At 41.0% G+C, this 15,458-nt stretch overlaps 2 protein-coding genes across 2 annotated transcripts; both read right to left on the bottom strand.

Annotated features, from left to right (window-relative positions):
* On the bottom strand, positions 1-7,344 carry heca (hdc homolog, cell cycle regulator). The gene is made up of 5 exons (XM_034527606.1): positions 6,895-7,344; positions 4,046-5,066; positions 3,070-3,236; positions 1,470-1,624; positions 1-572 (listed from the first exon to the last, which is right to left on the bottom strand). The coding sequence occupies exons 1-5, from the start codon at positions 7,034-7,036 to the stop codon at positions 408-410; spliced, it is 1,650 nt and encodes a 549-aa protein (XP_034383497.1). The 5' UTR covers positions 7,037-7,344; the 3' UTR covers positions 1-407.
* A 2,322-nt stretch (positions 7,345-9,666) lies between these two features.
* LOC117727582 (costars family protein ABRACL) lies at positions 9,667-14,060 on the bottom strand. The gene is made up of 3 exons (XM_034527964.1): positions 13,927-14,060; positions 13,022-13,087; positions 9,667-12,239 (listed from the first exon to the last, which is right to left on the bottom strand). The coding sequence occupies exons 2-3, from the start codon at positions 13,080-13,082 to the stop codon at positions 12,055-12,057; spliced, it is 246 nt and encodes an 81-aa protein (XP_034383855.1). The 5' UTR covers positions 13,083-13,087; positions 13,927-14,060; the 3' UTR covers positions 9,667-12,054.
* Positions 14,061-15,458: the final 1,398 nt, after the last annotated feature.

The raw sequence follows: 15,458 nt of genomic DNA, 5'->3' as shown, positions 1-15,458 counted from the left end.
CATTTCTTTCTCTGCTTTATTTGAGATTCATCTTTTATGTTTTTGGTAATAAAAAAAAAAAGAAGTTAAATAAAAGCAAATTTTGGCATACAGGTACATTCATTTCTCGCAGATAAGTGTGTTTGCGTGACTGATGTGCCAGTTCCACACTTTATCAACACCCTCCTCTAACTGCTGATATATATATATATATATATATATATACTGTCTTGGAACTTTTTTTCATTTTTTTATTTTTTTGTTGAAAACTAGAGTCATACTTTTTTTTTCTATACATAAAAAAAGAAACCAAAAAGAGAGCGAACTTAAAAACATTAAATCACCTTAAGGCCCCAAAAAATAAAATCTTTCCTAGATTGTGTTTGAGAACAAAACGCAGCTCAACTAGCCCGCATGGACCACATTTGTCAATAAGCCTCGAGTACTTTGTAGGAGGAAAAAGGTTTCACAAAGTGATAGTCCAGGTTGCCGCAGTGAGGGCACTGCTGGACGTTGCTGTACTCGGAGAAATACTGCATCCCCACTCGAACGTCCACCACCGGCTTCCCGCAGTGCTTACAGTTGAGACGAGCCTGAGGACACACAGGGAGGACGCAGGTCACTTCAGAGGACGTGGAATTAAGGCTGTGCAAGACTTGGCCGTGGAAGTTCAGCTTAAAGCTCCACTCACTCGTCTGTTCTGAGCTCTCGACTGCAGCTCACAGTGCTCATCAACACTGGTGAACCAGCAATGAACCCTGGACACGAGTTGCGCCAGCTGTTCCTAAGTTCAGCCTGGAGCATTTATCAACTTTAGATGCACTCGAGCCAAAACTAAAAGCAAGTCAGAATTGTATCCGACTCTTCGGTTTCACTCGGATCTATAACTCACGATTCTTTTGTACAAAGTACAATTGGTATCTAATGTACTGGATAGTAACATTTGAGAAACCTCAACAACTATTTTAGCGAAAGATCAACAGCAGCACTCGGGAAGTCGTTTCTGGTCCAATATTCACTCTTCTGGCTCCTTTGGTGGTCTCTCAATGCTCCACTCTGCTCATATTGAGTTTGTCTGCTGTTTGGTGCCAGACACGTAGTGTACAGTTCTTTCTGAAAACAGCTTCCTGCTGTGTGTTGATGAGAGACTGAACCGTAACAGAGAAGTTGCAGGCCAGAAAACCAAAAACAACGAGCTGAAAGACTTTTTTTTTTTTGTTGCCACTACAGGTGACGCCTCAAATTTCACATGGTAATTCATTATTCTATTTTCATTATACATGTGCAAATTACCAATAGGAGGTCATAACGGTTGACCTACATGCCACATTTCAGCTTCCTAGGGCAAAAACTGTGGACCGACTGACCGCCAACAGAGAACTTCAATTCCGGTGAGCAACCGGATGAAGAGAGCATTGGAGAGAACCACCGTTTCACTGGCCATTCACCCTAGGACACGTGTGATCGTAGTCAGAGAAATCCGTTTGTACCTGGCAACACGGGGAAGCGGCCAGTATATCGTAGGTGTACATTGTGCCCAGTTGGTGCCAGCTCCCGTCCCAGCGTGACTTGCACTTGATGCAGACAATCTTGTGGACGCCTTCTAGACAGTCCACACAGATGGCGTAAAGGTGCATTAACCTGCCTGTTAGGAATACACAAGTACACTTTAAAGAATAACAAGACAGGTAATCGTATGATCAGCCAGGAAAATAGAAAAAAATAACAAACTCCTGATTGCTCCCACGGCTATATAGACCAGAGACTAAGCTAGTGGAGTGATCACATCCTAAAAGGTCCGCCTGGCAAGTACCACAATGAAACCTTCCCAGCTCTGTACAATTTATGTGTGAATGCCAAACAAGACATTCACGTTCAGCGTGTTACTTGTTTATTCTGTGCTACCTAACAACAGCTTTGACCCTATTTGAAGCTATGGAGCAAATACTATGGTAAATACATGCAATGCATTCAGAGCCGCTCACACAGAGAGTCACGATTTTGTTTGGTGAACATGTAAAAATACGTCCCCTCACTAAAAAAAGACAAAATGAAGCTCCTGTGCGTCTTGGCCATAAACAAAGAGGTTTGAATCACACCTCACTGTTTAACTGTACAACTTGGTTCAGTTCTCTTTCGCCAACATTTATATTCTGCCACACACAAAAGCATGAAAAACTGAATAAATAATCCTTTCACACTGATGCATATTAGCACCATATATATCAAAGCTTATGCCGCCCTGCTAATTCCCATTCATGTGGGACTGCCAGCAAGAAAATCTTCCATGTCTATATTCACAATATTGACTGAGCTTATTGATGGATTAACCAGTTGTAATTTATCTATTAAGAAAAGCATTTGAAATAGAATGTGAATATACAATTGAGCAAAACGACATGTTGCAATTCATGTAGACATTAAATGTTTTGTCAGCCGATCCAGAACTTAATAACAATACTTGATAAATGTGGGTTTCTCGACCTACAATACAAAGCATGCATAGCGTAGATTATTTTAACATGTTTTATATAATTCACAAATGGTCAGGTGAGGATTTACAATGCAAACGTCAGCGTCCCAACGCGCTCACAATGACAATGCTAACATGCTAATATTAACTGTGTTCATCTACTTAGTTTAGCATTTTATATTTGCTGATTAGCTCAAACCCAAAGTAGAGATGAGGCTGATGGAAATATTAATATGTGCCGATATTTGGTCATAAAACTAAGACACATTTTAATGTTGAACCGATGGTGGGTCATCATCCATACGAGAAGAAAAAAAACTGATGTCATCCTCATGGTTGCGCAAGAGGAAGTCAGAGGATCACAAGGGCACCATGGACGTCGGTACACGTCTTTAAGTCTTCTGCTCTTATTGGTTGTTTTCTTTCTGGTGGAGTGGACTCTTACAAATGCAGTTAGAGGAGCAGTAAACGGAAGCACAGGAACCGGCTTTTTTCTTTTTGCACAGATTATAAAATTGAGAGTTTGAGCAATATATGACCAAAAAAAAGTCATTCTTATTATCTGTAGCTTTAAGTATGTGTAATCTCCCGCTTGTGCTCTTGAAACCGGGTCTGACCTTGAAGGTGGCAGGGGACGTCGTACTCAATCTCGTCGTGGCGTGAAGGGCTGAGAAACAGGGTCCCGTCCACCAAAGGAAACTGTTCGAACACAGGCAGCGCTCGGTGGCACAGCGCACAGTTCACCATGTTTCTCTGGCTCGCGCTCAGCGCCGACAGGATGAACCTGCAGGACAACACGAGAGGAAACAACAACAACATGAGGGTCCGCTGGCAGATTTACGTGACATTCTGTGCTTTTATCACAGTTGTCTTTATAAACACAAGAATCAATCCCGGGTTAGAGTCTAAACTAAGACTAATAACTAATAAAGTGTTATTATGTCTTTACACCATGAGAGGTGATTAAGATGATTAACAGCAGAATACAATTAAGTATTCTTTAATACTTGTTTGTGTTTCAAGCAGTCCTAATTAAAGAAGCTATTATCATATATATGACAACTTGTGTTGTGGAAAATTGTCATCAGCGTTTTAGCAGACCTCTCAGCATGCACTGTTTGAGTGTTAAAAACTCTACAGAGTCCACTATTGTTTAGTTTGAAGAAAATATTTATGAGGGGAAGACGCTGTGTGTCTTTATTCCATGTTGAGTTCAGTCATAGTTGTTTCTTTTCATAATAATGAAAACTATTTGAACCACGATGAAGGCTGGTTTCAATTTCAGACTTTTCCCCACTCACACTTTAGTGCAACAGACACTCCAGAAGCAGCAGCCATAACAGGTATTATCCTTCATAACAGGTATTATCCTTCATATCCGACTTATAACCTGAGAAACGTAAAGCAAGTCTGATTGTAACTAAGTCAGTTTGACTAAACAGTTATTGACTCAACTTATTATCTCTCATCGGTCAAACGTGTTTATTCATGTCCAGTGAACTTAACTCATGAGACATCGTTGAAGTAAATACTCAACATGAGCTCAGTTAACTCACATTTGAAGGCAGAAGGGAAACATGTGTTGCGGTGTACCTGCGCAGCTCTTCTCCCTGACCAGCCTGGGCATCGTCCTCCATGCGGACGTGGTAGGTGTTGAGCTTATGTCGAGGGACGTGGGTGAGCAGCTCCGAGAGGTCCAGCCTCCTCAGGAACTGCACCGGGTGAGAGTGCGCGCCGTCCCCCACGCTGCCCGAGGTGAGCCGGTGGTGGAGCGGGAGGTTGAAGGACAACGGCAGGGGAATCACAGACCCGGGGTCGAGCTGAGCTCCGCCCCCGGAGGCGCCCATCGAGCAGCCGCCTCCCCGGACGAGAGCTCCCCCGACCAGCAGGTGTTTCCTCTGCGGGTCCATGTGGACGGCTGATTTGAAGAACTCCCCCAGCTGACGGGAACCTCGAAACCCGGCTCCTCCAGCTGCCGCTCCGAGGACAGCGGTGGGGGAGAAAGGGAAACCAGTTGGGGGAGACTGCCCCGGGGAGCCACATGGAGACTTCTGAGGAGGCCCCAGGGAAAAGGGTCCTGCTCCTCTCTCTGTAGAGTTCTGACGGTCCATTGATTGTCTCCGAGGTAAGTCCTGACTGGAGGCGCCGTGGGGTAGTTTACCTCCTCCTATACCCGCCGCTCCGGGTGGCTTGCTTCTCTTGGGCTCGTCAAAAAGCCCGTCCCCGGGCCCTGCGGCCCCGCCACTGGACCCGTTCCTGCTCCTCTCTGTTGGTTTCTTCTTGCGATCGTCGTGCAGACGTTTCACCTGATACCAGTCGGTGTCTTTCTTCAGGTGGCCCTGGCCGCAGCGGCAGGAGCAGAACCTGAACGCCAGGTCGTAGCCCTTCTTGGTCCACATGTTCTGCCTGCACTGCTTCTCGTTCCAGGAGCGCGCGCGGCCGATACAGTTGAACTGGACGAGGATGGAGCTCTCCCACTCGTAGAAACACTGCAGGTGCATCCAGTTGCCGTAAGGGCACAGCTCGCTGTTGCAGAGCACGCGCTGGTAGTCGTCCTTCTCCAGGTCGATGGGACGGGCCAAGCTGCAGCCGAGAGGGGTCGCACACTGGCCCTCTGGATGAGTGAATACCGGATGGGTTAGTTGTGTTCTCATCACAACATCTTACATGTGTAATATCTTGCTGGTTCTATGCCACATTGTCTATTCAATGGCAATTACTTTTGTTGATTAATCAGATAATTATTTGTACAAATTGTGGGTGAAAAAAACAAATAACCTCTTAAAATTGCTAATTTTCTTTAGTCCAAATTAATCTGCTTTTTACTTCTTCTTCTTTTTTTATCAATCATTGAATTGCTTGGTAGCAAACATCAGCAAATAAGATTTAAAAAGTGTCCCTGCTGACGTCTTCAATTACCCCAAAACCCAATGATAATCAATTTACAATAAAACAAAACAAAGAACTTCTTTGGACAAAGAAGCTAGAGCACATTTGTTGTTGTTTTGACCGAGACTACGGAACCATTGAAGCAGTCTCCCATCATAAGTTATAACAGCAACACAACATGATACATTTTAGATTTCCATGTCCCTGCTGCCTCATCACCACCAATTTATGAAATTCAACTAGGCCATCCAAGCATGTGACTCTTTTCAAGCTCTGCCAACTGTGAAGTCTGGATGTAACTCAAGTAAATGTGGGCACTCATTCTCTACAAGAATAGTTCATGATAACTGTGTGTGTGTGTGTGTGTGTGTGTGTGTGTGTGTGTTTCCTCCTTCCTTTTCCGTCAGCTCTTTTTTTCTCTCCCTCTAAAGTCACCAAAGTGGTCCATTTTAGCCCCTTTTATTTTAAGTGGATACAACTGATATAGTTCCACACTGAGCTGCTCCTGCTTTAAATTACTTCTTGCTTTGACACAAAAATCTACATGTTTTCAAAACGTTACTGACTTTACTGTCCTGGAAAAATATGTTATCATATTATTTGGGGCTGCAGATACAGACTCGTCTGATGATTATTTACGTGGTTAATCGATTAATTTGGGTAAATATAATGAAACAAAATAAGAAAATACCACCAAAAATAGAAGGTGCACTCAAACAGCTTATTTATTCTAACTGTGGTGCATTTACGTCTTTAAGCAATGTAGGGACAATGAGTCTCTATTAAAAGTGTAATAACAATGTGATAAAGGGACTCGGGAGACCACCAATATCTAAAGTGCAAGAAACATGCTTATGTTCTGAGGTTCAAATCCAGGTCTGGTAGAGGAGCCGAGCAGCTAGAAGTCTGATGGGAAGTTGAACTGAGTGCGCAGACCAGCGGCCAGTTGTCAGTATTACCCTCAGGGGAAGAAGGCCACAACCACAGACTGGAGACCAGGTGCACTCCAGGAAGAGGAAACTGAGGCCTGACACCAGATAACAGGCGTTACTCACGTGCACGATGTGTCAATTAAAAGACGTCTTGCGTTTCGGGTACTATTCAAACGTGTAAAAACAAGACTCTCCTACAACCGACACCTGTTTCAGTAACATTTAAAACTTATTTTAAAAACCAAAACAAGCCCAGTGTGTTACACAAACTCAGGTTTCAATGCAGCCGAGTAGAATGCATGGCTACTGGTTCACATGTACACAACGAACAAACCAGTCAATTCACACGAGGCCTCAAGTCGTGATCGACCATTGCAGCCTGTGCGTGCCGACAATCAAAAATAACCATGAAACCATTTTTTTGCCATCCAAGTTTGGCACAGTGCTCTCTCCAGGTTGGAAAGAAGTAACGGGGGGAGGAGGGGGGGGGAGGGGGTAAGAGCCATTTGCAACGTCGCAGTGCATGCATGTCACAGTCGCGCAGAGGAGACAGAGCTTTCCCCCCTTGGCAGGAAGACAGCATCACTAAACTTCTACATCTGTGTCCGCTTCCTCTCTTACCGCTCGAGCGCTCGTGTCTGGGCGCAGCGGCCGCCGCGGCCGCGCCTCCTGCCGCGGCCGCACAGGCTCCATTTTCCTGCTCATCTCCGCTACTGTTAGTGCGTTTGCTTTTCTTTCCCTTGTTGCTCTTCTGGTTGGGCATTGCACAGGATTCGGACGTCAGTGTTATTCTCGACTTCTATCAACGGCTGCTGTCAACGCTGTCTGACATTTCTGTGGACTCCATTTCTGCAGTGGTGCTTTTTTTGCAATGCTTTTTCTTTGTGTTGTTGTTGTTGTTGTTATTGGTGTCCTCGTGGATGACAGGCGGGGTTTACTGCAGCTATGACAGCAGCAGTTATAAAATATAAGCTGCTATAACCTTTAAGAACGAAGGCGTGTCCGTCTCTTGTTTTGATTCCTGCTCTGCTGTTTTTTTTCCACCTTTGACGTCACGGGACCCCGCCCCCCAAACTGTCTGTCAACGACTGATGCTGCATTCAAGGCCTGTGGGAAAGCTCGGACTTTATAGCCTCAACATTCAATTTAATTCTTAACAACTCAAATCTTTAATAATTTAATTTAATTTATACCCATCACAACCAGTAGAAGAAAATAAATAAGACGAAATAATGATACATAAGGATACATAACTATTTATATGTTTGCATGCATTACCGGTCTACAATATATATCCATCCATCCATCCATCCATTTTCAATACCGCTTATCCTCATTAGGGTCGCGGGGGTGCTGGAGCCTATCCCAGCTGACATAGGGCGAAGGCAGGGGACATCCTGGACAGGCCGCCAGTCCATCGAGGGCGCATGTAGGGACATACAACCTATATATATGGCTGGGAATATATGTGTGTATGTCTTCGATTATCATTTACCTTTTTACTTGCTGGATTGACATTTCACTAATATTGTATGAGCAATACTGAGAATGACTGTTTCATGTGAAGAAAATAAATAATAATAATAATAATAATAATAATAATAATAATGCATTTAATTTATATAGCGCTTTTCATAATACTCAAAGACACTTCACATAATTAAAACATCCTAAAAGCTAAAAATAAATAAATAAGAATAGCTAAAATACAGGTAAAACAAATAAAACAAATAAATAGGGACTTTGAGTCGCTCGAACCCTGATAAGAAAACAAAAACAAAAACAAACAATCACACATTAAAAGCAGTTCTGAACAGGTGGGTTTTGATTTGCGATTTGAATAAGGAAAGATCAGTGCAGTCTCGGATGAGTTTGGGGAGAGAGTTCCAGAGGGAGGGGGCAGATATGAAGAAGGCTCTGTCCCTCCACGTCCGGTGCTTGGTCCTATGTGGGATGGACAGGAGATTGGCATCAGAGGAACGGAGCTGACGGGATGGAGTGTGGTGGTGGAGCAGGTCGGTGAGGTAGGAGGGGGCCTGATTATGGAGGGCTTTGTGAGTGAGGAGAAGGATTTTGTATTGGATCCGTTGTGGGACGGGGAGCCAGTGAAGGCTCTGGAGAACAGGGGTGATGTGATCACGGGAACGGGAGTGGGTGAGCAGGCGAGCAGCAGAGTTCTGGATGTATTGGAGTTTGTTTAGGATTTTGGAAGATGTGCCATAAAGAATACTATTGCAATAGTCAATTCTGGAGGTGATGAAGGCGTGGATTAAAGTTTCAGCAGCAGATGAGGAAAGTGATGGGCGGAGACGGGCAATGTTTTTTAGGTGGAAGAAGGAGGTTCTGGTGATTTGTTTGATGTGATGTTCAAATGAGAGGTTGCTGTCAAACATGACTCCGAGGTTGCGGACGTGAGGGGAGGGAGACAGAGTGGAGTTGTCAATGGTGAGGCAGAAGTTTGGTGAGAGATTTGGGGCCGATGATGATCATATCCGATTTTTCACAGTTGAGTTTGAGAAAATTGGTTTGCATCCATGATTTAATGTCAGTGAGGCAGTTTGTCAGAGTGGAGTGAGTAGTAGCGGTAATGGATTTTGTGGAGATGTAGAGCTGGACATCATCAGCGTAGCAGTGGAAGAGGAGACCGTGATGACGTATGATGTTACCATTTTAAATGGCATTATGCATTTAAAATCCCCTGTAAGGTGCTATTATTAAACATTGTATCATTGGATGGTTGAGTAAGTACCATTTTACTATTGTGAAGTGGAGATAATTAAAGCTGCTTTATCTACTCTAAGTCTTTAACAATGCTTAATATTCGATAAAAGGTATTGTATGTAAAATATGAATTAGTGAACAGTCACAACAGCTGTCAGATCGATAGTGACGTAAAAGGTCCCAAAGAAATTGATAATGTAGTGGAGAAAATGTGTAAAGTTGTACTACATGGAAATAATCAAGTACAAGTACCAATTAATACACCACATCAATTATCTACTATAATATATGGGTAAGATATTCCCACTGCACTTGAATGAGAAGGAACGAGTATCACATAACGGTATGGTGGCATCACTGTCTTATTTAACCGTTATGACAGCACACATCAGCCCAGCAGTGATCCCCCAAAAAATCCTTGCAAGGTAACAGGAGCTTTGCTGCAGAGCAGTACTTAAACATGTAATATACATCAATGTAAAAGTGTAACAACCAATGGCATTTCTATTTAACCAAATGTTGGAATACCAGAGTGAAAGAAAAGTATTACAAGACAAAAGGAAGAAGCAAAAAAAAATCTCCTGGAGGATGTCAGGGAACCAAACACCATTCATACATCTTACAAGACTCATGGCTGAAAAGGGACCCAAAAAAAACACACCACAAAGCAGGTTAAAGGCTTCAAGTGTAAATATTTTATTCCTGTGTTTATTCCGCAGTAACAGAAACCTTTATGTGTTTAGGAATGTGTTATTGCCGATACAAAAAGACAGTAATGATGCACATGAACACATCACGCAGGCAGGCAACAAGTTCACAGAAATGGCTTGAGGTATTGGCACTGCTCTGATCATAACTTTCTCCCCTTGGTAAGTGTTAACTTGTGCATTTATGATCAACCCACTCCAGAGCAACACACAGCAGGACAATTCAAAATGACAGTGATGCAAGCAGCATGTTTCTTCCCAACTCTTGCTTTTCTCCAATATTTCCTGAACCTTTCAGTCTTCTACTTTGCCCATATCATTTTGTATTCTAAATGATTACAATTTAGTTTTTAAGGCTACATTTCAGCTTCATTCATGATCATCATACACATTTTGCTCATTCAGTTTTCCTGATTTAAAACACATTTTTAATCCACCAATGCTGTTAAGAGCACAATGTCCTATTATTGGGTTCAGAAAAAAAGAAGACGACATAATTCAAGTCAAGCTGAAACAAAACAGCCAACACCTGAGCATAAAAACAACATGCTAGGTTGATACAACAGCAGTGAGTGTGAAATGCTTCTCATAAAACTTGCAGACGAGGCGTGGTCTCACAGGGCTGACTTGTTGTGATATAAATCTTGATATTATGCATTATGCAGCACAACGACTGCCAAGTATCTTGTGTTACATTCATGCAAAATATGTGGAGATTGTTGGTTTTTCAGGTAATTTATAGCCAGATGCGGAATTGGCTGTTTCTTTGGTCTGACTGGGTGAACAGCCAATCACGTAGCTGTATCCGCCCTGCCAAATCCTCACTGCTGAACAGTGGAATTTTTAAATGTAATAGTTACTTGGAAAAATTTAATTTTGAAGTAAAAAAAAACAAACAAAAAAAACATAAAAACAACTGGAGTTAAATTAAATGTACCTGAAAAAAATAAACTAAATCACGATTCCCAGAGGAGAGTTTAAAGAAAACTATAGGATTCACAAATTCATGTCTTATTACATATTTTGTCTGTATCTATTTCCTTTTGACCACTTTAGGCTTCCATACAGGCTGGGAATGCTTGTCGAAACCAAGCAAAATGGTCGCGCCTGATCTGCAAGTATTACATTATTTGACCTACAGTCCAGAACAAAGAATGCTAAAATCAAATAAAAATATATAACTAATAAAACTATAAATGCACATATTGTGTCACAAATAAGACTAATTTCAGCTACAGGACATTTAAACATATTTTGGTTCTGTTGATTTGGTCCTGAGAAACATCACAAATTCATCTTTTGCATCTGGCACCAATCACCCTGTAATTATTATACACTAATAAAAATTGCACAAGAAATACATTCGCCATTTGCTCATCAACTGTTTCTTACAAAAGGCAAGTTTTAGAGTTTGTTTAGCAGAAAAAAAAGTCACTTTTGACCACATGTAAAAAGATGGAATAAAAACTACTCTAGTAGATTGCATTGAGTACAAAAAGGTGGAAAAGTCTGTCTTGAAATGCACTTGTCTTTGTAGTTTCTATGAAGGAATTGTTCTTGTATTTCCAAAAGCACTGGTCTAATAAGGTCTTTTTACAAAGCCCAGAAGAGGTAGTAGAAATGGCTCATGTAAACAATAAATGAACCAACTGCTTTTTGGTGACACTGTTGGTGGAAACACACTCTGCTGATAGACTTAATAAACTAGATTAAATGTGAAAACACATGATATGCTTTGTAAGTACTGATGTCTTAACTCCCATTGCCACTTGAGGCTGATAAGGGAATTATTTTTTGCAGCTTTCAGAAAAGAAACAAACAATATGTCAAGGTCAGAGTGCTCTAATAAAAAATGTGAAGAAGTCTGTCAAAGTGTCTTGTTCCATGTGTCCTTCCTCCCGACTCCATCAAGAGAGCCATTTGGTTTGTAACTTCTTCAAAAATAAAAATAAAATAAAATGTGTTACACAGATTACATTCCTGATTTGTGCCTTTATAGTCTTAAAAGTGTATCAAAATCACATTTCAGACCCGTGGTTGATAACACCAGTGCCTGAGGAGAGAAATAGATATTTTCCTAGTCATATGAAACCATGAATGTGGCTCTTAAATATTCTCATATTACTCTTTGTGATACTGTTTGGCAAAGTAAAATCAAATGAAATAATATGCAGACATGCCAGCTGTGCCCGTACGGTTTGATCTAATCGGTTGAAACTCAAATACTGAGGCCGGCACATGAAGGAAGAGAACTGAAAACAGAAGCTCAATGACAAGCCGGTAGATGGCAGAAGCTCGGTATTTGAGAGGATTCAGTAAGTCGCCAGAAGACCGTCTGATACCAACTTTGGCCTCATTCCTGGAGCAGGACGATGTCAACATTATCATGGACGCCCTGCAGCAGCAGCTCGCCCTCAAAATTGATCACCTTTCTCTTCTTGGCTGCCCTCAGGGTGCCCACCAACGCCTCGAAGATGTTGGCACACCGGTCGTCATTAAACAGGACCCCAAACTTCACTCTGGTTTGACCATCAGCACCTTTTATAAAGAGACAGATTGATAAATTAATGCCAAATGGGACAGATTATAATCTAAAAATAAATAATGGCCTGAGCGTTCATGTATTATTCTATAATGTTTCGCCAGATAAGCCTCAGTCACCCAATTTAAGTAGTTCATTAACAGGTAAAAGCAAATAAACAAAGTGTACGCCTTCTTTTTAAGTGATTTAAGAGAATAAACAAGTGTGAATATTGGATTTGTTTTTTTATTCAAACCTTAGTAATGGTGGTTTATGGGCTTTTGCTTATTGATGTATAATATGCTGATTATTATAGATTAATCAGAGTAATTGTTTAGACCACAAAATGTCAGACAACTGTTGAAAAGGCATTCTCTTCAAATTGATAGTTGTGTACGACCAACTGTCCAAAAATCAAAGATATTTAAATGTACAATAAGAATTTAATAAAATCAAGTAAAATCACTGAGAAAACCAGCACCTCTTGACATTAGAGAAGCTGGAACCAGCTGCAAGTTTTAATATTTTACCTAGCGCATGAAAACATTATTAAAGAGTTATTTTGAGACTTAATACAAGTGAGTGAAGGCTGAGGGCTGGTGAGCTGGTACTGTAGTTTGTTTGTGTTGCCTGCATGAGAAGCAGTGAGCTTGAACTTTAATGATCAACATCACATGATTGCATGTTTACGGTTCATTAGAATTCATGACATGAACCGCTTCAAAACTGTTCAGCTATGCCAGAGTGCTTCAAGATGAAACACATCCTCCTCCAACACAGAATCAGAGCACGGACTCACCTTTACTGCCGAGTCGCTGAATCTCCTCCACCAGCAATTTCACTTCATGATCGACATTCATTGTTGCTAAAAAAAAAGGGAAAACAGAGAAAAATATAGCAACGCAATTAGACTTTTGCTTGAAAGGAATCTGCTTATTTTTCGAATAACCCTCTCTTGCAGGATTAGACCACTAAACCAAACTCCAATCAGAAATGGTTCCTTTGGTTTTCTGTTGCTTCAAAGAAACAGTGTCTTCTAACTCTTTAATGCAATTAAATCTCTCAATTTGATATACGTTTTAATTATAATGTTTGTAATAATTATAATGTTTGTAATATATATATATATATATATATATATATATATATATATATATATATATATATATATATATTACAATTAAAGTTTGGTTGGTGATTCATTATACGATGGATTATCAAAAAGAGAAGTTATTCCGAAAAAATAATCTTGATTTTGATTAAGCCCATAATTATATTTGATAGCATACCTTTAATTAAAGAAGTCACATCAGCATTGAGATTAAACGGAACAAGCTTCAACGTGAACAGGGCGGACGATCATGAATGCGGAAATGGGTGGATTAGCACTGCCGGCTAGCTACCCAGAGCACGAGCCCTGACTGTAATGCATTCTTCTTCAGTGGTGTGCAGTCATTCTTAAGAGCGGGTTGATCTTTACACTTCAAATACCTCTCACAGGACTTCAGGTGCGATAGAAAGTCTTGAGATGAGCATCAGATACGAGCTCGCCGGTAACGTTAGCGTCTAACGTTCAACAAATGATCTCGTGAGGGAGGACAGCGGAGTCTCAGACAGCGAGACGGATGTAACGAGTGGTGGCAAAACGATGTCTTCACCGTAAACACAAAACCCAGATGAAATGTTAAATGAACATGTATTTACCTTTTAATTTCGTCTGGATTCTAATAAGATGACGGACGGCTTTCTGATGTCTCGGCTCCGGTGGATGTTGCTGCTGCGTTCACGGTCTGCGCGGAAACTTCCACTTTCCTCTTGGTGCGAAACAATCCCGAGATTAATCCGTCTTTCTTCTTCTTTAATGTAATGGAAGACTACAAACCAACCTTTAAGGTGCCTTCCGCAACCGACTGTACCGGAGTGTGTAACACCAAGGCTTATTAAATAAAAATGATCTGACTGCATAATATTTTAAACACACTTCATCCAAAAATGTCAATAAATCCCTTTTAACCTGACTTGTTTGTCACCTATGTGTAATAGTCCTTTGGTGCTCCACTCCGTTCCCATATCACCCTGCCAGTCCCCCCACCTGAACAGTACATGTTCAATAGTTTCTTTACAATTACATATGTCACATTTATCCAACACTGTCTTTATCATGTATGTGTCACTGAGTTATGTCCTGCCTTAATCTAAAAAAAATAAACTTCTTCTTTTCCACGTTTATCTCTATCACATCTCACTCTGACTGACGTCTGAATGTTTCTACCCTCAGTGGCATTATTCCAAATTTCCTGCCAAGATGTCATTATTCTGTGCTGTATTGTGCTTCGGACCTCCCTAAACACATTTCTAAAATATCATTATCATTTTTGTTTAATTACTAATACCTAATTTCCCCCTACAACATCAGCCACTCCCCAACTGAAATATCCATCTATTCCTAATTGTTGTAAATCCAATAATTACATGCACTTCCGCTGAAAGATCCTCTCAAACTGACTGTATTCTTTGTATTGCAGCTGCAGAATCAGAACATATTACTCATTTAATTGGTTTAACCCCCTCGACCCACTGAAGAGTATTGCTGTCAGTTCTGCTGTGTACACGGATAACCTGTTTGAGATTATTTTTGCAATTCCTTTGTTGAATACCGGAATGTATACACCAACTACATGTCAGCTATCTGAGTGTTTTGATCCATCTGTAACATATTTAGATAATTAAACATCTTTTCTTGAGGTAATCTGGAATCAAGTATGTTAAAATTCCTCTCTGTCTTTTCTGATCTGTAGATATACTTTGGTTTGTTGAAATATCCATTGAGGCATTTAGTCCACCCTGAATCCTAATCCAGTATGATAGTTTTGATTCTCTGATTACAAAGAGAAATATGTCCATTATTAGTTAGCTGTTAACATATTCTATTCTAGCTAGCTAAGACATGATGGTCCGCCTCCAGCAAATGTTGGTTTAAGTAGATGTTATTTCATGCATTCTAGTGGATTTTTGGGTGGTATGCTAAAGATGTGCAATACCTGAACTTATTCTGATTCATGTTCATCTGCTCATGACTTGCAGGGCCTTCTAGGCTTGAGCTGAACATTCAACCAGAAAACTATTGTTGTGCCTCAATGACTGTCTATGTACCACAATATAGCCTAATTAATAGACCTGTGTTTAAGATTTGACCAAGGTAGGTTGATTGACATTTTGATTACAATGGTATTCAA

This window comes from Cyclopterus lumpus, chromosome 24 (assembly GCF_009769545.1).
Source record: "Cyclopterus lumpus isolate fCycLum1 chromosome 24, fCycLum1.pri, whole genome shotgun sequence".
In the NCBI taxonomy this organism is placed as follows: Eukaryota; Metazoa; Chordata; class Actinopteri; order Perciformes; family Cyclopteridae; genus Cyclopterus; species Cyclopterus lumpus.
Note: the sequence above shows the minus strand (reverse complement) of the source record. Positions and strands in the feature narration are given on the sequence as shown.

Bases quoted from the DNA above. Each gene is read 5' to 3' on its own strand.
- heca (XM_034527606.1), bottom strand. From the start codon at position 7,036: ATGCCCAACCAGAAGAGCAACAAGGGAAAGAAAAGCAAACGCACTAAC. The intron at 1,625-3,069 runs GTCAGACCCGGT...TATTCCTAACAG, and splicing joins CGTCCCCTGCCACCTTCAAG to GCAGGTTAATGCACCTTTAC. The intron at 573-1,469 runs GTACAAACGGAT...GTGTGTCCTCAG, and splicing joins CCGCTTCCCCGTGTTGCCAG to GCTCGTCTCAACTGTAAGCA.
- LOC117727582 (XM_034527964.1), bottom strand. From the start codon at position 13,082: ATGAATGTCGATCATGAAGTGAAATTGCTGGTGGAGGAGATTCAGCGA. The intron at 12,240-13,021 runs GTGAGTCCGTGC...TCTTTATAAAAG, and splicing joins TCAGCGACTCGGCAGTAAAG to GTGCTGATGGTCAAACCAGA.